The sequence below is a fragment of the Hemitrygon akajei genome, chromosome 4 (assembly GCF_048418815.1).
Source record: "Hemitrygon akajei chromosome 4, sHemAka1.3, whole genome shotgun sequence".
Taxonomy (NCBI): Eukaryota; Metazoa; Chordata; class Chondrichthyes; order Myliobatiformes; family Dasyatidae; genus Hemitrygon; species Hemitrygon akajei.
The window spans coordinates 77091235-77117346 of NC_133127.1; the positions used below are offsets into that span (position 1 = coordinate 77091235).

Here is a 26112-nt window from a genome sequence, read left to right on the forward strand (position 1 = left end):
GTACGAGTTTCAGAAGTACATCGGAGGACAGAGAGATCACTGCTACCCAGTAAACCAGTTGTCTTGGTTCCTCTTACCACGGAATCAAGATCTTTCTCTGTGAAGTTCATGTGATATTTGGTGTGTGTTGGCTACCAGAAGCTTAAAGTAATTGTGCACAGCCACTCAACTATGTGTGAGTTGGAATTTACAATGTCAGGACCCTCATGGCTGACCTGAACACCACTCTGATATCATAGCTGAGGAACTCGGATATCCTGACATCATCATTGCCTGACAACACCTTTTCACAGCAAACCCATTACATCAGAGGGACAAGCTCAGACGTCATGGCAACAGCCCTGGTGCGAGCACGGGCCCCTCTGGGATGAGATCATTGTCTGAGCGAGGAACCACCTTTCCTGTGTCATGACAGTCATCGATGACTGCTGGACCTGCCACTGCCTAATTCACTCCGTGACTGTGGCAGTAACACGGTGGAGCAAACCATCTGCATTTTATGGAAACTGACTCTTCTCCACTGGTTTTGGTGGAATGTGTTCCCTATTAGATCAGCAATTCCCTGTTAGACCCCAGGTTACTGACCAGGCAGTGAATTTCAGAATGTCTGTAGATCTGGGGTTCCCAACCTGGGGTCCGCTGATGCCTTGTTTAATGGTATTGGTCCATGGCATGAAAAAGGTTGGAAACCTCTGCTGTACAGCATTTCAGGCTAAGCATGTTGCATGTGGCACTGTCAATCTCCAAACAAAACCAGATGGCATGTAATGTGTTCTGAATCTGCAGTTAATCTAGATCTCTACAGTTGTACATTCCTCAAGTGCAGAGAATGCATTTTATCCCTTAAAAGGTGGACTTTTCAATGGTGGAGCAGCTTACGGTTGTGAAACAAAAATTGGCCTTGAATCCTCTGATTTCCACAATACTTGCCAATCCCCATGAAAATAAATAACAGACCTTTCTCCCCATTTATTTTTTTCTTATCTGTATAAACATTCGGAACAACATTCTGAATGAATTCTGATGCTATTAGATTGTCTGTAGATATGTTCAATTACTGTTCAGCCCCTGGTTTTCAGTGATTTTTATTCAATATTTCAGGAGAATTGTGATCTGCCGGGACCTGTTGCAAACCAGCCTTTGTAAGTATATGCAGCTATAAACAACTTATCAAATGAAATGAGGATTTATGACTAGCTACCTGTGTAGTTAATGGAAAGTTGCAGCATTGTTCTCTTCAGCAGCTTTTGTTGAACATGCTAGTGCAAATGAAAACAAAATAAACTGCAAATTTTGAAATCTAAAACAAAAATATAAAATAGAGGAAACACACAGATTAGCTAACAGACATCAAAAAACAAATAAGTTACTATTCGGAAATGACAAACAGTGTTTCAAATCTTACACTACTCTGTTCATTTTTTTACATTGATGTGCTTTAAAGTTAATAAGTTAAAACTGAGGTGTATCTGCCTGTATCTGTGCGTAAGTGTAACACACCAGAATGAATTAATGCTTCTTGTGTCAATCAAGCTCTCCTATCATCTTCCCTGCCGTCACTCTGCACACCCCCCCCCCTCCACCCCACCACCATTGTCACCACCTACTAAATGCCTCAGTGGTCTTTCCTCTTCCTACCACCACAAGATTGCCATTTTATTCCCACCTTCATCTCATAATGAGACCAAAATTCCCTTGTGCTGTCGACAGCACTTCTTAGTAACTCCATCTTCCTTCTCCCAGATTCCTGGCTGCTTTTTCCAACACTTACTGAATTCCCATTCCATAATCCTTGCCTCCAGCTTTCCTCACTCCCCCACTTCCAATTCTATCCTCTTCCTTCTCCTTACAGAGTCAGCCCTGTTATCATCTCCAGTTTCCTGTTCATTCAAGAGGAAGGGAGCAGTTACTCGATTGTGAGAATTCCCACCCCCAACACAATAGCAGCAGAGACATAGAGGAGCAGATCCAAAGGCAGAATTTGGAAAGATGCAAAGATTTCAGTCCATCCAACTGACAGCAGTTGTCCCATGTTTTCATGGGTAACTTCAACTTTCCAAATATTGATTGGCACTCCTCAGTGCAAAAGGTTTAGATGGGACAGAATTTGTTAGGTGTGTCTAGGAAGGATTCCTGACACAGTACTGTATGTGGACAGGCCAACTAGAGGCAATGAACCTGGAATGGTGATTAGATCACCTGGTGGCTGAACATTTCAGAGACAATAACCACAACTCTCTGACCTTTACCATAGCCTATGGAACATTATTTAATTGGAGGAGGGTGAATTATGCTATTAGGCAAGAATTTAGGAATGTAAATTGGGAACAGATGTACTCAGGGAAATACACAGCAAATATGGAAGTTGTTTAGGGAACTTATGCAAGGAAATCCAGACAGGTTTGTCTCATTGATGCAGGGAAAGGATGATAAGGTGAAGATTGACAAGAGATGTGGAACAACTAGTCAAGAGGAAGAAAGAAGCATACTTAAGTTTTGGAAGAAGGAACTGGACAGTGCTCTTAAGAGTTATAAGGTAACCAGGAAGGAGCAAAAGAAGGGACTTAGGAAGGGAACTTGACAAATTCACAGTGTGAAGATAGAGCAAAACAGGCTAATATGCTGGAACATGTAGATGTTAAGAAAGAGAATGTGCTGGAACTTTTGAAATCGTTAGGATAGATAAGTCCTCAGGGCTAGAAGGAATATACGCCAGGTTACTATGGGAAACAAGGGAAGAGATTGCTGCCCTTTTGTCATTGATCTTTGTGTCCTTCCTCATTGGCCACAAGAGGATAACAAATGCTATTCTTTTGCTCAAGAAAGGTAATAGGGATAACCCTGAGAATTATAGACCAGTAAGTCTTACTTCAGTGGTGGGCAAACTATTGGAGAGGATTCTTAGAGACAGGATTTAAAAGCATTTGGAGAAGCTTTGTCTGATTAGAGATGGGTGGCATGGCTTTGTAAGGGACAGGCAACATCTCATGAGGCTGATCGAATTCTTCTAAGGAGTGACAAAACAGATTGATGACAGTAGAGTGGTGGATGTGATGTATATGGATTTTAGTGAGGTGTTTAACAATGTTCCCCATGATAGGCTCATTTAGAACATCAGGAGGCATGGGATCCAAGGAAACTTGGCTGTGTGGATTCAGAACTGGCTTGCTCACAAAAGGCAGAGAGTGGTAGTAGATGGAATAGTTTCTGCCTGGAGTTTGGTGGACAGTAGTGTTCTACAGGGATCTGTTCGAAAACCCTTGCTCTTGGTGATTCTTATACATGACCTGGATGAAAAAGTGGAAGGGTGGGCTGGTAAGCTTGCAGATGATTTGAAGCCTGGTGGTGGTGCAGGTAGTGTAGATTACAACAGGACACTGACAGGATGCAGAGCTGGGCTGAGATGTGGCAGATAGAGTCCAGCCCAGGAAAGTGTGAAGTGGTACACTGCGAAAGATCAAACTCCAAGACAGAGTACAGAGTTAATGCATACTTTTTAGCAGTGTGGAGGAATAGAGGGATCTTGGGGTCCACGTTCATAGATTTCTCAAAGTTGTCACGTAAACTGCTAGGGTAGTTAATGCAATGTATGGTGTGTTGGCCTTTATTAGTCAGGGGATTGAGTTCAAGAGCCATGAGATAATGTTGCAGCTCTATAAAAATGTTTAGACCACACTTGGAGTATTGGAGCATTTCTGGTCACCTCATTATAGGAACAATGTGGAAGCTTTAGAGACAGTGCAGAGGAGATGTACCAGAATGCTGCCTGCATTAGAGAGCACGTCTTATGAAGAAAGGCTGAGCAAGCTAGGGCTTTTCTCTTTGGAGTGAAGGAGGATGAGAGGAGACTTGTTAGAGGTGTATAAAATAATAGGAGGCAAATCTAGAATGGACTGCCAGTGCTTTTTTTCCCAGGGTGGAAATGGATAATATGAGAGGCCATATTTTTAAGGTGATTAGAGGAAAGTATGGGGGTAGGTTTCTTTACACAACGTAGTGAGTGTGCTGGCAGGGAAAGTGGTAGAGGCAGAGATATTAAAGAGATTCTGAGATAGGCACGTGGGTGAAAGAAAATGGAGGACTATACAAGAAGGAAGATTAAATTGGTCTTAAGATAGTTTAAAAGGTCAGCACAACTTAATGGGGTGAAGAGCTTGCAGTGTGCTGTACTGTTCTAGGTTTTATGTTCTTTATTCCTCCTACCCTAGTACATGACCATTCACCCCCCCCCCCCCCCCCCCCCCATATTCTAGCTGCCACTTCTTTGCCAATCTCCTAATCTGTCCAAGTCCTTCTGCAGGCTCCCTGTTTCTGCAACTCTGCCTGCCCCCCCCCATCTATTTTTGTATCATCCACAAACCTGGGGGGGTGGTCATTAATATATAACATGATAAGAAGTGGACTCAACACTGACCCCTACGGCACGTCACTAGTCACCAGTAGACAACCAGGAAGGCCCGCTTTATTCCTACTCTTTGCCTTCTGCCAGTCATTCTTCTGACCATGCTGGTATCTCTCCTGCGATACCTTGGGCTCTTAACTTGTTTAGCAGACACTTCGCCAAAAGCCTTCTCAAACTCTAAGTAAACAACATCCACTGGCTTTTCTTTGTCGAAATAGAAGTTTGGATAGAACTTTAATTAACAAGCCTTACATTGGATCAAGTTAGAATAACTTTAGGTGAATATGTGTTGCCTTCAGACCCAGTGACTGCATCTTATTTATGTTCCAGGGTAAAAGTGGGTAAAGTTCCTCCAGCACGTCCTGCCCCAGTGAAAGCTGGTCCAGCTCGACCTCCTCCACCGAAGGTGTCTGCTGTGCCTAACCAGTTCCGTCGTTCTTCGTCTGAACTGAAAATAAATAGCACTGTGGGAAAACGAAGCCCATCTATTGCGGGGAAGGCTCGTCCTAAAAGTCAAGTGTTCCAAAAAAAAGGACCTGAGCTCCCACCTCGACCAGCTCCGGGACACCCACTCTATAATAAGTACATGGTAATTCATAGGGTAGCTTCTGTTAGTTTTGATTATGTCACCAGCATGGAACTACAGCAGTGAGCTGCTTATTTTTGCCATATCTTCTTCCTTTTTGTTATTTTCACTCATGAAGGTGTGTGTGATATTGGTGCCTTGTTCCATGATGAAAGGACAGCTCTCTGTCCAGTGACCACTCCTCTGCCTATGGCAGTCTCAAAAGTGAAAGGTTCATTGTCGTTGAGCCATGGGATCCACATATACCGGTTGTGTGGTCATCAGAAACACCTCACTTGTCTTTATTACCTTTTAACTAGCCTGAAGCTAGCTCTAGCTGAGATCAGTGAACTTGGAATTAGCCTTGAGGTAGACAATTCACCTGGACTAGATAGACTACACACTAGGTTTCTGAAAGAGGTAATAGAAGAAATTGTGGAGGCATTAGTAAAGATCTTTCAAGAATCACCAAATTCTGGAATGTTTCCTGAGGAATGGAAAGTTGCAAATGTCACTCACAGAGTGAGGCAGAAGAAAGGAAATTTTAGCCATTTAGTCAGACTTGAGTGGTTGGGAAGATGTTAGAGTCAATTATTAAGGATGAGGCTTTGGGATACTTGGAGTTACATGATAAAGTAGGTCATAGTCAGCACGGTTTCCCTCAGGGGAAATCTTACCTGACAAATCTGTTGAATTCTTTGAGGAACTAACAGGGAGGATAGACAAAGGAGAGTCAGTGGATGTTGTTTACCTGGATTTTCAGACATCCATTTAAAACAGTGGTCCCCAACCACCGGGCAGCAAAGCATGTGCTACTGGGCCACGAGGAAATGATATGATTGGGTGATACGAAACAATATGAGTCAGCTGCACCTTTCCTCATTCCGTCATGCCCACTGTTGAACTTGAATGCACGCGAGGTCATGACGCACGCGAAGTCATTACCCACGAGTCATCAGTCGCCTAAACGCAGTGATACCCTAGCACCAGGGATCACTGGTTGGCCTCAGGTAACCGGCCGCCTCATGCGGCCGGCGGGAAGTGCTGTTGCTACTGACCTGGAGTGCGGACAGATGGGTGCTGCCTCTAAACCTATTTAGCACACCGAATGTTCGTGGAGAACCCAGTGCTAAAATATTCGCAGATGACCTAATTTGGGCTCAGGGTTTCGTTAGTAGCAGAGCAGCTACTGATCTACTGAAAGTCATCCCTCAAGCCAAACTTTTGTCAGCCAATAGATCCTACCTACCTACAAGGGAGGCAGTCACGTGCCCTGTTGCACTCCTCGCTCGGTTGGTTGCTCTCTCCGGACTGCGACTGCTGTGGCCCCGGTATGGGGACCTCTGGCCCTTACCTTGTCCTCTCACTGGTGTGTTGCAATAATTTTATATGTTCATATGAGGAAAATGTGTGCTGTGTGTTTAATATCCAAATGTTACTTAAAATGTTATGATGCTATTGACTTATAAGTGAGTTATAATTGACATCACTATGTTCATGTGAGGAAAATATGCGCTGTGTGTTTAATATTAAATTCATTAGATAAATCCTTTTAGGAACAAAATTGAGTGTATTAGCCACTTATCAGTGACTTATAGTTGACTTACCACCTATATTCCGGTCGTGATTAACACCAACCCCCCACCCGTCGGCCAGTCCGGTCCGCAACAATACTGTCAATGTTAAACTGGTCCAAGGTGCAAAAAAGGTTGGTGACCCCTGATTTAGAACACAGATGAGGAGGAATTTCTTTAGCCAGATGGTGGGTAGTGAATCTGTGAAATTTGTTGCCACAGACGGCTATGGAGTATATTTAAAGCAGAGGTTGATTGGTTCTTGATTAGTCAGGGCATCAAAGGTTACGTGGAGAAAGCAGGAGAATGAGGTTGAGAGGCATAATAAATCAAACGCGATGGAATGCTGGAGCAGGTTTGATGGGCTAAATGGCCTAATTCTGCACCTATATTTTATGGTTTTATGGTCTTTTTTAAAATGGTGACAAGAAAATTAATCCCTGGATTCCAGTACACCTCTTTTGAAATTGATGTTATGCTGAAACCAATTTGTACACACCTGATTTCGCAGCTGAAACCAGCCATCAGTTATTTCTAAATGCTGTTTAGCTGACTTGTCCCCTGATGTTTATTCATTCAACTGACTTCCTTAAATGGAAAAGTACCCCACAGGGGAACAGCAACCTGACTAAGGTAAAGTAATTGGAGCTTAGGGAATCTGTACTGTGTTGCTAGATTCCTGTGTGAATACTGTTGATAAAATATGTTTACCTTTATGAATGATGATTCCCTGCCATATGGGCGCTATTGGTCAAGCTGGATTTTTGCCACACCTGGTTGGTCAAAGAATGTGGATCGATGTTTAAAATGAAAACAGAAGTGTTGGAAGAACTCAGCCTGTCAAGCCACATCTGTGGAAAGAGTAAATCTTTTGCATCAGGCACCATTCCTCAGAACTGGGCAAAGAGTGGAGGGTTTACTGTATTTAAGGCAGAGCTAGGAGGAAAGAGTGAGATGCAAGATGAAAGATTACCTGGAGACAATTTAGAATCAGGTGATTGTAAGCATCAGTACTGACTTAAAGAAAGGTGGTGAAGAAAGGACATAAGCTTAAAAATGGAGAAGTGGAGCTCTGAGACATGGCAGCTTTGAGACAAAATTGGAGAGTAAATATGGACATTCATCTTGAGCAATCTTTGCTGTTCGGTCACAGAGATACAGCTATCACAAACATACAGCCAGATGTGTTCATCTATAAACTGCTGTATCACTAAATGATGTATGCTGCAGTAATTTTGCATTGCATAGCTGTGTAGGTTCAAGTGGTACAAATTCAGTTGTCCACTCTACTTCAGATCTGATTTTCATAGTTTTGAACCCAGTCGACTTACTGTGATTTGGTTTTTTTCCTCAAATGATTGTCAATAACCATTATTCTATGCTAAGGAATATGAAAATGTGTCTCAGCTTATGAGTGTGGGACAATTAGAAAATGCTGAATCTATGTGCGAAACGATCAGCATCTGGAAAGAGTGTATGTTCAAGTTTAACTGTCATTCAACCATAGATGAATACACCCAAATGAAATAGCATCACTCTGGGACCAAGGTGCAAAACACAGTACCAATAGTCATACACAGCACAAAGCACATGTAAGATAGTAGTAAAGTGTAGTCGCACAAAATAGAAACAGTCCAAGTCCCTGAGTCCATGAACGTTGCAGCAGTCTGCAGTTGAACTAAATACAGCTGGTCTCCTGCTGAGCAGACAATGGAGGAAGCACCGACTCCAGCTCTGGCATTCCAGTGGAGTGCCCAACTTCAACACCTCCCCTGGGCAGCTGCAAACAGGCGACACTGCAGCATGAGGCCTAGTCCTTGCTACGACCAAGGCCATGCCGCTCCCCCAGTGTTCACCAATAGACCATTGAATTGGGCTTGCAGCATTCCACACCACCAGTGTCCAGGGTCTTGCGATCACAAGGAAAATGACTAAGATGATCACTCGATGTTAGATTGCACACCTCCTTCGCGCATCAAAGCCTGTATGGAACAGTTTTGGTTAAATGTGTTGCCATCTTACCAGAAGAGAGTATCCTCTGATGAAAAAAGGATACAGTGAACATTTTAGTCATAACTCTCTCTTGTGAGAATGTATCCTTAGAATAGACAACTAGCCAGGACCTATGTTCCCTCTAAGCTGTGTGCGTGTGCACACACACACGTTTTTCAACCAGCGCACAAAGGAAATTAATGTGCGCACAAAAGGTTAGTTACCTAAAATAATGTAATTAATAATTATACCTACTGAAAATAATCTTTTAGCTAAATGTTTCTGTTAACTAGTTAGTCAGTTTTTCAAATACCACAATGCATGACACTAATTTACGTCACCTCACCTTTCCTGTTCCGGTTTGTACAGCTGCATCATGGCAGCAGCCATCTTTGGCGGACAGTGTTCATATCGTAAAGTTTACAAAGATCTGTTTCAAATCCTGTAGATAGCTTAATAAGTTTTTATTGAAAAAAATATTGATTCATTATGTCGAATTCAAAAGAAGCGAAGGGTGTGAAGCGCAAAAGATGAGGTAAAAGAACGGTCAGCTTTTGATTTCTCCGCAATTGCAGATTGTGACTTCACATTTGGCGATGAACAAATTAATGCCTTATGTCTAAAATATCATGATTTTCCAGCTGAAAATACCGTAATAGTTAGACAGCTTAATGATTTCAAATTAAATCCAAACTGATTTCAAACTTTGCTCAAATGGTGGCATTTGTACTTCAAAATGAACAGTTTTGCAACCTTGCACAGTTGACGGACATTGGGGGAACCTTTCTTGTGTCTAGTGCGGACTGTGAGCAAGGTTTTAGCCTAATGATTCAACTCAAAAACAAGCTGAGAAACTATTTAGGTGAATGTCATTTGGATATGTTAATGAGAATCAAAAGCTATCAATTGGATGGAAGTTCTATTAGTCTAGATAGAGTTTACAAAGAATGGGTAAATGCCAAAGACAGGAGCGAGAAAAGAAATAACAGTGACTTAAATATGTATGTTATTTTGTTGTTATTCTCTGCAGTTTTATGTCAAATATTTTGTAAACCTTCATTAACTGTGCCATGTGTGCATTCAGTGCACACATACTTTTGTCACAGGAAAAAAATTGCACAACATAAGATTTTTGTGCACACTGACTACTAAAAATTAGAGGGAGCATTGACCAGGACCATTAAAGAGTCTGAAATTACCCTCTGACTGACTTGCCATGTTGTTCCAGTATTTTACATTTCTGATTTGCTGTTCTTTTTATTTGCATTCACCTGAGTTTCAGCTTCATGTTACCTTCTAACTTGGAGTTGTCTTCCTTAAGTTGATATTCAGGAAGTTCATTGGGAATTTATTGAGTCCCTGCAATGTGCCTGCAAACCCTCTTCCTATTAAATTCACATGGCTCTGGGCAATCGACATCTCAAATTACAGTTAGAAACTTCATGGCAGCCAAAACTGTAAAGTCCTAAAATCCTGCAGTAGGGGGAAGAGAATCAGGTTTGCTCTGGGCACCAAAATCAGAGACACCTTCTCTATATTTAAATTTATAATTTTTAATGTGAGAAGTAACATCTTCTTTTGAGCGGTACCTTGTGCACTAACATTGTGGCTTTAAGGTAAACTTGTGAGGCTGAGTTGGCTTGTCTTAAGTTTTTATACAGTATCTATGAATATCAGTATAGGATGAAAGGCAGTCTGAAGTTGTGGGTAGAAGTTCTGTTCCAAGTTGGTGCTAATCTAGCTGACACTTCATTTCTGAGTGTTGTGCTAAGGCCTCACTTCACCCTCTCAGGTAGAAATAAAGGAATCTACAGTACTGTTCAACCAGCAGGACTGAAATTTGTTTAATTGGCCACCCATTTCATTGTTCTGTTTAAATATAAAACAGTTTGACAGTTAAGGTTACCAGCAAGGACACTTGGCATGTCAAAGATACTTTGAGCTCATCCTTCCACTTGACAGTTCACAGCACTGTGCCTATTTCTTTGCTTTCTAGTTGCCTGTGCCACATGGGATTGCAGAATGTAACATCACCTCCAAGGTCCCCGGAGAACTGTCTTTCCAGGTAAGCATGTGGAGCCTGCTTTTATAAATTTTACAGCAAAAAACAAATCGAGCTGTTAAGAGGGATCATTTTTTGCTCCAGATTCCAGCATCTGCAGTTTTTTATTTCAACATTTATAAGTTTTCTATTGATCAGGGTATGGCAGCAAGAACTAAATAAACTGAGAAGATAGTCCCATCTTTTAAGATCTGTTGCTCTTCACAAAATTTTAATATTGTCTAAACATTTCTGTATAGGTAAATGCTAAAAAATTAAGTTCTAATTATTGTTTAATTCGAAGCGTCGCAGAACTCAGCCTTTTGTTCTGTTACCAACAATGATATAATAGTTTTGTAACTTGAAAAAAACAGGGCCAGTTGATTGTATTTTTACACAAGTTGTTAGTAAGGAGTTTACCAAGTTCATTTCCAAATTATATTTTATCTGTATATTTTTTAGAATAACGTAGATAGGCTCTCTACATCAGCATATATTGCATTTGTGTATCTAACAGAAAAACTGCTTGTGGACCAGAACAGTCTGAGAGATATAAAACAGAAAAAAATTAGTATAAACAAAATATAAATTGTCACAGATTATTTTACTTATTTGGGTATTAAGATTACCAAAAAACATAAAGATTTATTTAAAGTTAATTTCTTACCTTTAATTGACCAAATTAAGCAACTTGCTACCAGGTGGTCCCCATTATCTTTGTCATTGGTTGGTCGAATTAATGCTATTAAGATGATGGTATTACCCAAATTCTTATATTTATTTCAAGCATTACCAATTTTTATTCCTAAATTTTTTTTGATATTATTGACTCCAAAATATCTTCCTATCTGTGGCAGAATAAAAATCCTAGACTAAGCAAAAAATATTTACAGAAGCCTAAGAAGGAGGGTGGTTTGGCTTTGCCAAACTTGAGATTTTACTATTGGGCAGTTAATATACAATATTTAATATTTTGGACACAAGACTATAGCAGCTTGCCCACAATGGGTAAATTTGGAATGTAAATCTGTACAAGACTTCTCATTGTTTTCAATTTTAGGATTTTCACTTCCTTTTTCTTTATCTAAATTGAATAAACAAATAACTAATTCTATAGTGAAACATACATTGCGAATTTGGTTTCAATTTCGTAAATTTTTTGGCTTGAATAAGTTCATCTTATCAAGCCCTAAAATATCTAACTTTCTTTTTCGGCCCTCTTTTAAGGATCAAGCCTTTGATTTATGGAAAACAAAAGGTATAACATGTTTTCGTGATCTATTTTTAGATGATAGCTTTATGTCCTTTGAACAGCTATCTAATAAATATAATTTACCTAAAACTCATTTTTTTAGATATTTGCAAGTTAGAAATTTTTTGAATAATGAGTTACAGTCTTTTCTGAAACTATGTCCATCGGACATTACAGGAAGAATTTTAGCTCTGAATCCTTGTCAGAAGGGTTTAGTAGCTGTCATTTATAATATGATCATGAAAATACAGCCAGAAGTATCAGAAAAAATTAAGGAATGGGAAAAAGAACTTCATTGTCTTATACCCACTGAACAATGGGAGAAAATTTTACTATTAGTCAATTCGTCTTCTATTTGTGCTAAACATCCCCTAATACAATTTAAGGTTGTACATAGAGCTCATATGTCTAACGATAAACTTGCTCGATTTTATTCTTATGTTAATCCAACCTGTGACAGATGTCATTCTGATGTTGCTTCATTGACCCACATGTTTTGGTCTTGCCCTTGTTTGCAAAATTACTGGAAAGATATTTTCAGTATTATTTCAACAGTTCTGAATATCAATTTCCAACCGCATCCTATTACTACAATTTTCGGTTTACCAATGGCGGATAATAGTCGTTTATCCCCCTCATCTCGACGAATGATTGCATTTGTTACATTAATGGCTAGAAGATTTATTTTATTGAATTGGAAAGAAATTAATCCTCCAACTATATTTCAGTGGTTTTCTCAAACTATCTCTTGTTTGAGCTTAGAAAAAATTAGAAGTGTTGTCTTTGATCCTTCAGTTAAATTTGAAGAAACTTGGAGACCATTTATTCAACATTTTCATATGAGTTAAATTGTCTTTTCCTAAACCTCACTTTTATTATCCTTAATTATTTGGATGGAGGTTCGGAGTTATTGGCACTACTGTATATATTTGACATTATGCAATGGCCCATGTTGGTTAGTGTTTTTTTTGGGGGGGAGGTTTTATTTATTTCTTTTGTTCATAAATACTATGAGTTTGGGAGGTTATTATATATTGATTATCATATATTTGAATGTCTATTTAAACTATTAACCATGTACACTCAAACTCTCTGTATTCATGTTTCATTTATGTTTGCTTAAAAATTAATAAAAAGATTTAAAAAGAAAAGAAAGAAAATATAAATTAAAATAAAAGTTGCATTTTATTTCCTTTTTTTCTCTCTGCATCATTAGCAAGGTGACATCCTTGTTCTTAAACAACACATTGACCAATCATTCGATTGTCAAAAGGGGTTTGATACTGGCAAAGTTGCATCATCTCATTTGAAGATAATTACTCCACTGGAAGAAGACGAGGTGAAAGGAACTAGCAAGGTTAGTGTGCCACATTAGTGTAGAAACCAAATGTTGCAGTTAATGAAACAGGGTTAAATTCAAGTGGAAAATACTATGACAAAAAGTTGACTTTACATCGAATGCTGGTTTCACCCAGTGTTGTAAAGTAGCTGATTATCATAATTATGTATAAACATACAGTAGTTGTAGAGTAGAATTTTTCCAGGTGCACTTGTATGGTGGGAATGACAGAACAGAGTAACGAAAAATTCTACAAACGTTTAGAAAAATATGAAAAGTCATTTTGTCTCAATGGCAACCTTTGCAAAATGAGATGAAAGTTAAGAAATGGTGGAGGTTCAGTATATGCCTGTATGCAAGAGAGGAGATCATAGCACTGGACATAACTAGCGCTGCAAGTTGTGATCAATTACGTTGTTGTGAGAAGATTTACCCTCTGCATCATTGATGGTCTGACTTGCAACCAGCCTCAAAGGAAATACAGTAATGCCAGTTCATAGGCATCACCTGCTGCCTAGTTATGTTCTAAGCCCAGGCATTGTATGGTAACAAGTAATCTTAAAGCAGATAACCAGCCATCCTGCAACGCAGCTCCTAAACACTGCAAGTTCCCATAGCTCACTGGATGCACCAAGTAGTCTGTTGGTTTATGTGGATTGTGTTGGACACCAGGGGATATGGACACATGAAGAAATTAGAGGAAATATTCTGAAGACTCAGCCTATGTTTGGACGTTCCAGATTGCCTCAATATTTTATATTTTATGCGGTTTCACATGTATTGAACCTATTCATGAATTCTGAGTGTTGATAGCTTACACTGTCTTAAATTGGCTGTTCATCTCTGTTCTTGATTAAAAGTGCTGAAAATTGTCATCAACAAGCTATCAAATGTAATTCAATCATCTGCAGCCGCACCGAGCCTCCTTTTACTAGTTCCACCAGGACCAGTCAACTCCAACCTTAGTTCAGGAGAAAGGAATTTAGTTCCGGAAATGATTAAGACTGCTGGTCCTTGACATAAAGGCAAAATGAGACCAAATATGGCATTAGGGAGCTCTGTTTAAACTGGAGTAACTGACCATGAAAGAGGGAAACGCTCCAGACATTAAGGTCCTATTGAACATAAAGAATGTTGCCCAGAGCCTCAGGATATTGCTGCAGTTGTTTATCAGTGCAGTGTCCCAGCCCATCCATCTTCATCTGCATCAACAAATCTCACCTCCATCACAAGTCAGAAACAGAGGTGTTTATTGATAAATACAGGGTTTAGTTTCAGATAATACAGCAGTCTATGTCAGTATGCTGGAGGCCGTAAAGAACATTCAGCTTTGTGTACATTGGTAGCATTTGTTCCACACAAATGCAAGGCACTTACCATCTTCAGCAAGAGAAAGTCTAACTACATCCCTATCAGCAAATCTACAATCCATCATCAGCGTCAAGAGAGCAAAGACCACCTACCCATTTGTCCAGTAATGACCCCCGTCATATGGGGCTGGGCATCAAGGGCATTACTGATTAAGCAAGGGAAAATATGTACAAGTAACGACTGTACCAGTAACGCCTCCGCATTTTACCAGCTGCATCACCTCTTGGTCTGGAAACTGCACCGTGACAGACAGGAAGGCTCCACAACAGGTAGCCAAAGCATCACTTTCACCAGCCTACCTGCCACCAAGGACATATATTCAGAAAGGTGCTGGGAAAGACCAGCAAGAACATGAAGGATCCCACCCACCCTGCTCATGGACCGTTTGTCCCACTCCCACGTCAGGACCACCAGACTCAAAAACAGTTACTTTTCCCAAGCAGTAAGGCTAATCAACACCTCCACCCACTAACCCACCCCTCAACACCCCCACCATTACTTTATCATTTCCTGTCAGTCCCCTTATGTACAGACGCTTCTGTACCTGGTGTGACTTACTGTACATACAATTAATTTATGTATATAAGCTGTCTTACGTATTTATACAGTGCGGTGTATTTATTGTGTTCTTTATCGTAATGTGTTTTGTGCTGCATTGAATCTTGAGTAATAATTATTGATCAGAAAATCATTGAGACTAACTGTATAAATACTGTGGCCTTAAAAGCAGGTCTGAGGTTGGGTATCTATGGTAACTGTCTGCAGGTATGTGAATAGATGGTTAGATTTTCTTAAGAGCAGTGAAGGCTGAGAGGAGGCCTAATAGAAGTATTTATAATTGCTGGGGAATTTATATTGGTGTTGCTCAACTGTTTTGGGGCTGCAGGCTAGATTGACAATGCTAATCATTTCCAAGGGTCAATCAGGCAAAATATGTTTTACTTTAACCAAAGTACTGATAGTTTCAGTCACGCAGAATGTCGGGGTTTCAACATGCCCTATTGTTGCAAGTAAATTTTGTGATCGCCCTTCACAGTTTTGGAAAGTCCCCAGGTCAGAACAATTGTAATAATTAATAACAGAGGAAACAGAAGCAAGTGTGGGCTATTGGGACTTCCCCATCAGCTCTGTCTCTCCTTGAGCTTATGGGCAGAGTTCCTCCATATCCTCTGTTCCCTTAATGTGTAAAATCATCAGTCCCTGCCTGGAATATACTCTGCAACTGGGACAGAGAATTTCAAAGAATTACTAGCCTGTTGGTGAAGAAGTTCCTTCTCATCTAAATCGTGAACAGCTAACCCCTTATGTTGGGAGGATCTGTGGTTTAAGACATTGCTTCCTGAGGAAATATTTTTCCAGCAGCCCCTTAATGTTTTACTAAGGTCACCTCTCATTCTTTTGAACTCTACCGGACCAAACTGCTTAATCTCTCCTCAAAGGACAACCTCCTCTTCATCCTCTTGCTCCCTCACCCAACCCATTCCCAGGATCCATTCCAGTGAACCTTCAGTGCACACTGCCTTCACATCTTTCCTTCAGTTAGGAGACCAGGCCTGTAGATAATGTTCTAGGTGTAGTCTTAGCATAGCCCAATATAGAGTAGTTGTAATAATGTGTCCATACAGTTTTACACTGTCCCTCTAGCAGTAAAAACAAATACACATATGTTTTCCTAATTTTATGGTGTACTTAGCACATTATTTTTTAATTAATTCATGTTAAGCAACACCCAGGTCTATCTGAACACCAACATTTTTCAAAGCCCTTGTGCATATCTCAGTTCTTCTAAACTATACTCCCAACTCTGCCTTTGTTTTATTCCGTCCTCTCTACGACCCAAACTAACTTGCTTTCTCTCTTTTCAGTTATGTTAGACAGTCCCGTCTGGAAATCAGAGAAGGTAGTGGAGGGCAAGGGTAGAGCTGAGAGGACTTTATGCACCGTCTCTGATACCTAGACCATTTTTTCCCTCTGATTTTCAGTTCCGATAAAAGATGTCAGATCTGAAACATTGTCTTTTTTTCTCTTACCATATCCTGCAGAGTCATAGAGTTGTACACACAGAAACAAGTCCATTTACCTACCAGTCTGTGCCATCCTTTTTCCATATCTGCACTAATCTTATCAGCTCACTCTTGATCAGTACCCTCTAGCCTTGCATATCTCAATGTCTCTTAAACATTGTATAATGGCCTCTGGTAGTGGGCTTGTTTAAACATCCTTCCATTGTGAGGCTGTGTCCTCTCATCCTAGACTCCCCCAATATTGGAAACGTCTGCTTCCTGTTCACTCTATCTAGGCCTTTCAATATTTGGTACGTTTCAATTAGATTAAACCCAACCCCCCCCCAGTTCTTTCTTCCAAACTCCAGTGAGTACAGGCCTAGAGCTATTGAATACTCCTCAAAGATTAATCCTTTCAATTCTGGAATCATTCTTGTTTCCTTCTCTGTACCCTCTCCCAACCAATCACTTTAAATCAACTATGGATTTGACCCCCAACCGGATCATTTTGCTCACTAACACTTATTAGGATTCTATTGTGTTTAGACCCCACTCTACAAGTCCTACTCCTATTTGATTTTACAAAGTGAATCACTTTGCATTTGCCAAGATTAAATTTCATATGCAATGCTCTGGATTCTGCTGTAACCTTGGATATACTTCCTTGCTCTCCACAACACTACCATTTCCACATTGTCTACAAACTTACTATAATCCCTCCTTCATTTGCATCTACACTGCAAAGGTCCCAGTACTGTTCCCTGCTTTACCCCATTGGTCACAGGCTTCCAATCAGAAAAGCATCTTTTTGCACTACTACCCCTGCCTCATATTGCCAGTCCGCTTTGGGATCTAACTCACCAGTTTGCCTTGGATCCTAAGTGCCTTGACCTTTCGAACCAACCAACTATATGAGACCTATTAAAGGCTTTACGAAAATCCAAATAGACTACAACAACCGCCCTACCTTCAATCTTCTTAGCTACCTCCTCTAGAAAATGAGATTAATGAAAGCAGGATTTCCCCCACACAAAGCCATGCTGTCTCTCCCTTATCAGCCTCTGCCTTTCTAAATGTACATAAATCTTATCCCATAGGATTTTCCTGAAATATTTTCCCTATAGGCTCACCATCCTGTGGCTAGCTTATCCTGCTGCCCTTTTTAAGTAAAAGAATAGTATTAGCTATCCTCCTGTCTTCTGGCATCTTCATGGCCAATGGAGATGTGAAGACCTCTGTAAGGGGCCACATCTATCTCCTATGCTTCCCACAGTAACCTGGGGTATATCTCATCTGGTCCTGTTGAGTTATCACCCTTATGTAACACATAACATCTAATACCTCCTCCTTATAAATGTACCTGTAGATTTCTCCAGTCTAAATGAAGGGTCTGGACCTCCACAGGGGTCTGACCTGCTGAGATGCTCCAGCATTTCTTTTGCATAGGCCCTGAAACCTCTCTAACTCTCTTTAAAGAGATGCCCACTATTCAGCAGTTGTTTTGTCCAGAAGGTCTTCTCAAGCTAATGAATTTTCTCTCTCTCTCTCTCTCTCTCTCTCTCTCTCTCTCTCTCTCTCTCTCTCTCTCTCTCTCTCTCTCTCTCTCTCTCTCTCTCTCCCTCTCTCCCTCTCTCCCTCTCTCCCTCTCTCCCTCTCTCCCTCTCTCCCTCCCTCTCTCCCTCCCTCTCTCTCTCCCTCTCTCCCTCTCTCCCTCTCTCCCTCTCTCCCTCTCTCCCTCTCTCTCTCTCTCTCTCTCTCTCTCTCTCTCTCTCTCTCTCTCTCTCTCTCTCTTCCCCCCCCCCTCCCCCTCTCTCTTGTTTTACGGCAGTTGGCACCCAGCTTAATGGTGCATTACCACCACCTTCTGCTCCGGAGTGTGCGATAGACTCACATTCTAAATCCCTTCACCCGATCACACACACATACCCTAACCTACACTTTATCCTCCCATCTTTGGCCATCCTAGTACCCTATTCCTGTTTATCCATCATATCCTATAAAAAACCCTGTAACCCTCAAGAAAGCTAAAAATACCCTAACTTGTGTTCTCTCACCCATGCTCAGCAACCTTTTTAATGTGAATTCCTGCACCCCCAATTCCCTTAGATTTATACTCATCATCTCTCTCTGTATCCCATACTTCCTGCAACTCAGAACTACATGTTCTACTGACTCCTCTTCCTGACATTCCTCACACAGTCCTGTCTGGTGTTTCCCTATCAATTTCAATGTTTGGTTTAGTGCATAGTGCCCCAGCCTTAACCTAGTCCACACAATTTCCTCTGTTCTGTATCTACTACCTACCCTAGTACCTGCAACACTTTTTTGTGTTTGATATAAATGCCTCCCTTTCCCCTCCCTGTCCCATCTTTCTTGCCACATTTGGTTGATTTTTTCCCAGATTACACACTTAACCTCTGCTTTACTGATACTAATGTGCATTTCTATATTTTCTTTCTTTAACGCCCTCTTTGCCAACTCATCCACCCTCTCATTCCCCTTCACCCCTACATGAGCTGGAACCCATAGAAATTTAACCTGACCTCCCTGATTTGCAACTCTTGTGACTGACTGAAGGACTTCATGAAGTACATCTTGCCAGCTGTTTGAGTGAGAAGACCTTAAACTTGCTAGAACTGAAGATGAATCTGAGCATATCAACGCTTTGACTAGTCTAGCTTTCTCCACTCAACGCAACGCAACCAACACTGCCAGCATCTCCACTGTATACACCGCTAACTTATCAGATGTTCTTCTGCTGATTGCAATTGTTTTTGCTGGTATAGCCACCCCAAACCCTGTCACTCCTGTTTCAGGTTAAATTCAGCCTTCTCCAATCCAGTGCTTTAACTTGAGAACATTGAAGCTGACAGAATTGCAGTTAATGTTATCAGACTGTTTCTCCACCACCTGTACAGTTTAATTTGCTGAGGGCAGAGTACTGCACATCTGTAGCACAACTCCATATACAGAGAGTTGCACAAACCTCATAGGCACCCTACATTTTTAATATAATTATTTTTATTTTCTGTCTTCTGCATTGGTGTGTCAGTAGAAAAGAGCAAATTTTAGATCTCTAAACATTCTTTTTCCAAAAAATTAAATGCCATTGATTAAACAAAGATAACAAACAGTTGCTAATAATCAACGACATAATGAATTGACTGAACTAAACTGATTAACTGAAATGGAAACAGATGTAGGAGTCAAAGTGGGTGAAGAACAACCAAACTCAAAGGTGATGGTGTGGCAGATGTGACAGTTTAACCTTCAAATCATCAATTCTTGCGCCATGGCAAGAGTGAGCATAGCAACAAGACACAAGGTGGTCATCCTGAATCAGCAAGGTCTCTCCCAAACAGAAATTTTGTAGCCATCAGGAGTTTCAAAATGTGCTGTCCAAGCTCTTCTGAAGAAGCATGAAGAAATGGACAAGGTTGAGGACTGGAAATGCAGTTGTTGGCCACAGAAACTGAGTGCAGCAGATGAAAGCTATATCAAACTGACGTTCCTTCTAAATGGGAAGAAGTCCAGCACTGCACTGCTATCAGCTCAACTCACAGAAACCACTGGAACCCAAATACACCTCTCCATAGTCTTGTCAGGAGTGGAAGAGCTACTGCCAAAAGGCCATTCCTTGGAAGTGGAAACAAAGACAAGAGACTCGCGTGAACACAAAAACACAAGGAATGGGGTGCTGAACAATGGAAGCAAGTGCTCTGGACTGACGAGTCAAAATTTGAACTATTTGGCTCAAACAGCAGGCAGGTTTGTCTGTAGAAGAGCTGAAGAGTACTACATGGATGAGTGCTTGCAGTCATCAGTAAAGCATGGCAGAGGTTCCCTGCAGGTCTGGGGCTGCATTTCTGCAAATGGAGTTGGCGATATGGTCAGAATTAACAGAATCGTTAATGCTCAGAAGTACAGGCAGATTTTCATCCACCACATCATGGAGGCATCTGATCAATCCCAACTTCATTCTGCAGCAGGACAGTGACCCCAAACATACAAACAAGGTCATAAAGAACTATCTTCTGTGAAAAGAAGAACAAAGAGTTCTGCAACAGATGGTATGGCCTCCACAGAGCCCTGATCTCAACATCGAGGCTGCCTGTGATTACCTGGAGAGAGAAGCTGCACAACGGTGTATCTAAGAGAACTCAAGCAAATTTAAAAGCAAAGGGAAGTCCAAATACTGATTTGATTTAGGTTTTTGCTATTTACTACTCTTTATAGTCATTTTTTTGATACTTAGAAACTTTTCATTATTTTTAAAAACATCTTCGCTTTGCAGACTTTTTATACATGCACCTCAGACTTTTGTGTAGTACTGTACAGTAGTCTCAAAAATTTCTCTTTGGTTGACTTAACAAATTCCAACCTATCTAAGTCCTTTGCACTCAGACAATCCATGTCAACCCTGGGAAGTTTCAAATCCACCACTACTAGAACCTCGTCACTGTATACTTTGTGAGTTGCTTATAAACCTGTTCATCTAATTCCTGTCGGGTGGCCTGTATTATAGCTCCATCGGCAAAGTATTTACCCCTCTCTTAATTTCACGTTCTATTGATATGACTCACCTTCAGATTTATTTATCAGATATACATTGAAACATAGAGTAAAATGCATTGTTTGCATTAGCAACCAACACTTGCAGGAATGTGTAGCTCACAACTGTCGCCACACACTCCACCACCAACATAGCATGCCCTCATTTATCTTGGACATTTATTTTACAGAGATTTGCAATACTTTGTTTTGATTTTAAGTTGTACAATAATGAGTTATAATTACAATTTTTGTGGTAATAACAACATACTGATTTCTGTGAAATACTTGTTTTTCTGGTTTTTGCCTTTGTATCTTTCAAGAAAAAAATAAAGGAAAGCATTTTTATTTTCTTTGCCAATGTTTTTAGAAATCCGTTGCTTCTGATCTGCAGTTTGGAAACAGTAATGCTCCTCGTGCTTTGGTGCTGCATGACTTCACAGCAGGTAAGGCACGCTCATTACAAGGGCATAGGTAAGGGGAAGGGATTTCTTTTCGATAGCGAGAGGTTGATATTTGGAACTCACTATCAGGGTTAGAATCAGACACTATCTCTATGCTTAGGAGACTGATAAACACATAGATAGATACAGAGCTATTGCAAACAAATGGGATTTGTGTAGATGAGAAAATGGTTGGTGGAGACAAAATGACCCGTTTCTACTACTGAATGAATTCTATTTTAAACTTTTATCATCTGTAAGAGCCCGTGAACAACTGCTTATGTTTAAATGTGTCTGAATTGTCTACCATCTCCCAGTTACTACAGCTTCCATAGGATGACAACAATGCAGGCTATTTATTCCTGGACCAAGCACCATGCTTCAATGTCTTCTTGAACATGCATCTTTTTAATTGAATTTGCTTTTGCATTATATTAAAAAATGATGCATGTCTGTAATTGTTGTTAGGCTTTCAGTCCCTAGTTGTGATTGAGTCTTTGAAGTAAGCCAAGAGACAATATGTATTATTCGTCAAAGAAGCAATCTTGAAACCAGTTGTGTTATTTTTCTGACAGATCAAAATGACGAATTGAATCTGAAGGCAGGAGACACAGTATACTTGCTGAAGAAGTTGGACAAAGATTGGTATAGTGGAAAGTGCAAAGGACATACTGGGATTTTTCCAGCTAACTTTGTCAAAGTTCTTGTAAGTTTATAATGGTAAAGTCCATGAGTTTTATTCTATCCTTCACTCCTCTCTCTCTCTTGATTCATTCTTCATTGTTCATCTCTATTCTGTTAACTTCCTCTGTTCAAGTCGCTTTTTAATTACTTTTCCCTTTACCTTTGTTTCTCTGTCTTCTTCCAGCAGCACAGACTGAGGTGGAGTCCTCCAAGTTTATCTTGTTTGCCATAAGAAAAGAGAATGTATAGAATATTCCATCATTAGGAAGCAAATATGTTCCCATGGGAGCTACACTTTGACTCCATCAGACAGGAGATCCTATTGAACACTCCTCTCTCTAGTTCAGCTGGAATAAACAACAGGATGAGCCTTGTGCTCAATAGTTATAAGCAGGAATGCTCTGCCAACTTCCTCCTCCTGCACTGTACTACCTTCTGACCAAATAAGATTCATATTGACAACGTTTGAAACATAAGCCATGTCTCACACAGGCACTGATGATAACATTCACCATTGCCTTCAATGTGCCAGCACAGCCTGTGAGAAAGGGGAGTGCTTGAAGATCAAGTCTTCAGACTGGATTGAAGCTGGTGGTCTACTGGGCAGCAGTAATCCTTGCCCTCCCAATGCTTCCAACACCTTGACTGTCTCCAGCAGGTACCTCAATGGAAAGGTACCACCAATGCTGCTCCACAATATTGTACAATTCACTGGATGGGTCAGGACATCGATGTTAAGTCTTTGGGCAGGCTATTTCTTTTGTATGCCCAATGTCAAACTCCCAAAACACACACTCTCTTACAAGCTCTGCGCTGAGATAAGGTTCTGAGGTAGATAGAAGGAAAGATTCAAGAATTCCAGTCTTGTTTGGGGGAAAAATGCGACAGCCCCACTGACTCTTGACCATTCAGGTGGAGAAGGAGCATTCAGTATTAAGAACCTCGTTCATTTTAGGAGCACACCAAACCCTAGATAAACAGTGAGAGGGGTGCAGATTTTAAATTACTCAGCCTCCCAACCCATCAAGCAGTAATGGCTCTGTCTCTGGATGAACCTGTGGTTTCCATGCTGGCTTTGTTAATCACTGCAGAACGTACAGAACCGGAGTGGAAACAATTCATTTTAGGTCAATGGAGAATCTACAAGAAGAGAAGATGATGGTCTTCTCTCACAGAGTATCTGTGCGGATACTCATGCACCTACTTCGAACAAGGACACCGTGAGATGTTTTGCCTAAAGGCTCCTCTTACTTTACTAACCCAGTAACACAGGTTGCTGCTTCACTGGAGACCATTCAAGAAGGTTTTCATAGGGAGACATTTAACAGCAGTGAACATGGGTTTCCCAATTTTAATAATCTTAACCCTCTTTTAAGATAATATCCTACTCCATGTTTTCAAAAATTGACCTGAATGAGATTGTAAGCTCTCTATGCTGGGGAGTAACTATAATGAGTATTTTAGAGGTGGATATTAAATGTCCTACATTGTCAACATCATATGTTTGATACTCTGTTCCTGGAGCAGTGATGATTACTGTGTATCTTTGTTTTGTGTTAGGTTGATCTACCTGTTGGTGATTCAAAGGAGACCAGTGTGAAGAAAGATTTGTTTAAGTCAGCTCCACCTACCAAGTGAGTCTAAGTATTCCATGAATCCTGAAGCATGCACCTCCCAGTCTGAACTCCTAAGCACAAGTCCAGATTGCATGAACAGACATCACAGAAAGTTTTGATGATTTAATAAATTTAGTTTGGAGATACAGCATGGTTACAGGCTCTTCTAGCCTGATAATCTCGTGCTATCCACTTACACCCATGTGACCAATTAACCCCCTAACCTGTACATCTTCGTGGTATATGGGAAGAAACCAGAGCGTGCGGAGGAAACAAACACGGTCATGGGGAGGACATACAAACTCCTCACAGACAGCAGCAGGAACCGAACCAGTGTTGCTGGTGTAACAATACCTTTGCTCTAACCACTACATTACCATGCTGCCCAGTTACAGGGCTGGCAGTAGTAATGGAAATAGAGAAGCAAGGGGTCTGGGAAGACATTGCAGTATTTGACAACAATGAGAATTTTAAACTCAGGGGATTGTCAGACCAGATGTTAATGCAGACGAGAGACCACAGGTATAGGGGAAGCAGGGCTTGATGAGAGTTGGGATTGATGCCTTGGAGTTCTAGATGATTTTAACTGCACAGCCATTCAGTAAGATCAGACCTGATTAATAATTTCAACTCTGCATTTCTTCCAGCAGTGAACAGACTTTCACCCTCTTATGAATCTGTCTCCTTTTGCCTTGAGAGGAAAAAATGCCTATCTGTCTTAAATGAGCAACCATTTATTTTCAGACACTGACCCCAGTTTTAGTTTCTCTCAGAGAGAATATCTTTTTTCATGTTTATCTCATCAAAGCCCCTCAATCGTGTACTGTCTCACTCTTCTAAACTCCCACTTATGAGTCAACCTGTCCATTCCACATACTGATCTAGTAAACCTCTGATGTGCTTCCAATGCATGTACAGTGGATTACAGATAATTGAGCCATTGGTTAATTGGGGCAGCCACTTATTTTGGGCAATTCTTAAAGAACAAAAATGAATAGAGAAAATAGCTGGGATTCCCTTCATTTATTTGGGACACTATGCCACGTAATTGGAACAGGAGAACTGCCAATGTTTTTAACTGGCATCAGTTGCGTGCACTTGTGTTAAACCCCGCTGTGCCTGGAGAAAACAGTTTTTAAATAATGTCTGTTGTGTGTGTTTATGTTCAAAAAGCAGTGATTTTTGTCACTGATAGTTGGCGAGAAATATTTTGCTCACTGGAGTTTCAAGCATTCAGGCTTGGAGGTTCCAGAAATGGCTGGGAGTGAAATTGAAAAGATATCACTACTTCAATGAACTACAAAGGATTTGAATGTGTCAACAATCATCTTAAATGTTACAATGAAAATGAAGATTTGGAGGATCCAATCGTTGAAAGCATTGTATGAAGGCAGTCCATTATCTTCACTAGGGGTCTGCACTGATTTTGTTCAGTTACAGTCAATCAAAAGAACACAGCAGCGTACACTGGATTAATTCCTCCATTGCCATTAGGAACTACAGTTTTATAGTACTCTAGCAATATTGTTAGTGTGCTAATATGTACTTTATTTCATTTAAATACATATTTTTACTCAGTTACATGGTAGTTTGTCCTTTTTATACCTTTAAATTATTTCCATGGAACTTTGGTTAATTGGGTCAAAATGTACTGGTCCCGATGTGTGCCAATTAACCAGAATCCACTACATTCTTCCACAGCATCTGCTACTTCCAGCATCCATACATTTTCCCATTTTTGTCGTATTTTCACAATGCATGTTCTTTGAAGCAGTTACTGCGCACAATTGTCCATACAATCGTAAATAGCTGCAAAGACCAAAGACATTGTGATTGAATGTCCTGCGATCATCACCTGCCTTGCAGCCAAATTGTACCGGGCCATAGTATTGCTATTGACCTGAAAAGCAATGTTATCACCAGCCGTATGGGATTTTATTCCCATTTCAAAGATTCAAAGTACATTTGTTATGGAAGTATGTATGCAGTGTACACCCCTGATATTCATCTTCCCACAGACAGTCACGAAACGAAGAAAACCATGGAATCTATTCAAAGAAAATCATCAAATCCCCAAGGTGCAAAAAAAGAGTAAAAAACACAAAACATAAATATCAAACCACAAAGTCAATGGACTGGTCCAGGAATGTTCAGTTTCAGCTCTGTTCAGTTCACTTTAGTGCTGTGTTGTTCTTTGACTGCGGGCTGCAGAGCCAGTCTGCCCCAATCAAAGTTGCAGAAATTAACAATAAAAAGAGGAGCAACAGAAACACATCGCA

The 26112-nt window shown here is 40.5% G+C and overlaps 1 protein-coding gene across 3 annotated transcripts in view; it reads left to right on the forward strand.

The window, feature by feature from the left end:
- The window catches only part of sh3d19 (SH3 domain containing 19), a 132582-nt gene that overhangs the window by 95072 nt on the left and 11398 nt on the right, over positions 1-26112 (forward strand). For all 3 annotated transcript variants that reach the window (XM_073042902.1, XM_073042900.1, XM_073042903.1), the window contains 7 exons: positions 1102-1142; positions 4733-4991; positions 10530-10598; positions 13043-13183; positions 21461-21536; positions 22109-22239; positions 23778-23851. In XM_073042902.1, the coding sequence (XP_072899003.1) occupies positions 1102-1142; positions 4733-4991; positions 10530-10598; positions 13043-13183; positions 21461-21536; positions 22109-22239; positions 23778-23851 (791 nt within the window). The remainder of the gene's footprint in view (positions 1-1101; positions 1143-4732; positions 4992-10529; positions 10599-13042; positions 13184-21460; positions 21537-22108; positions 22240-23777; positions 23852-26112) is intronic.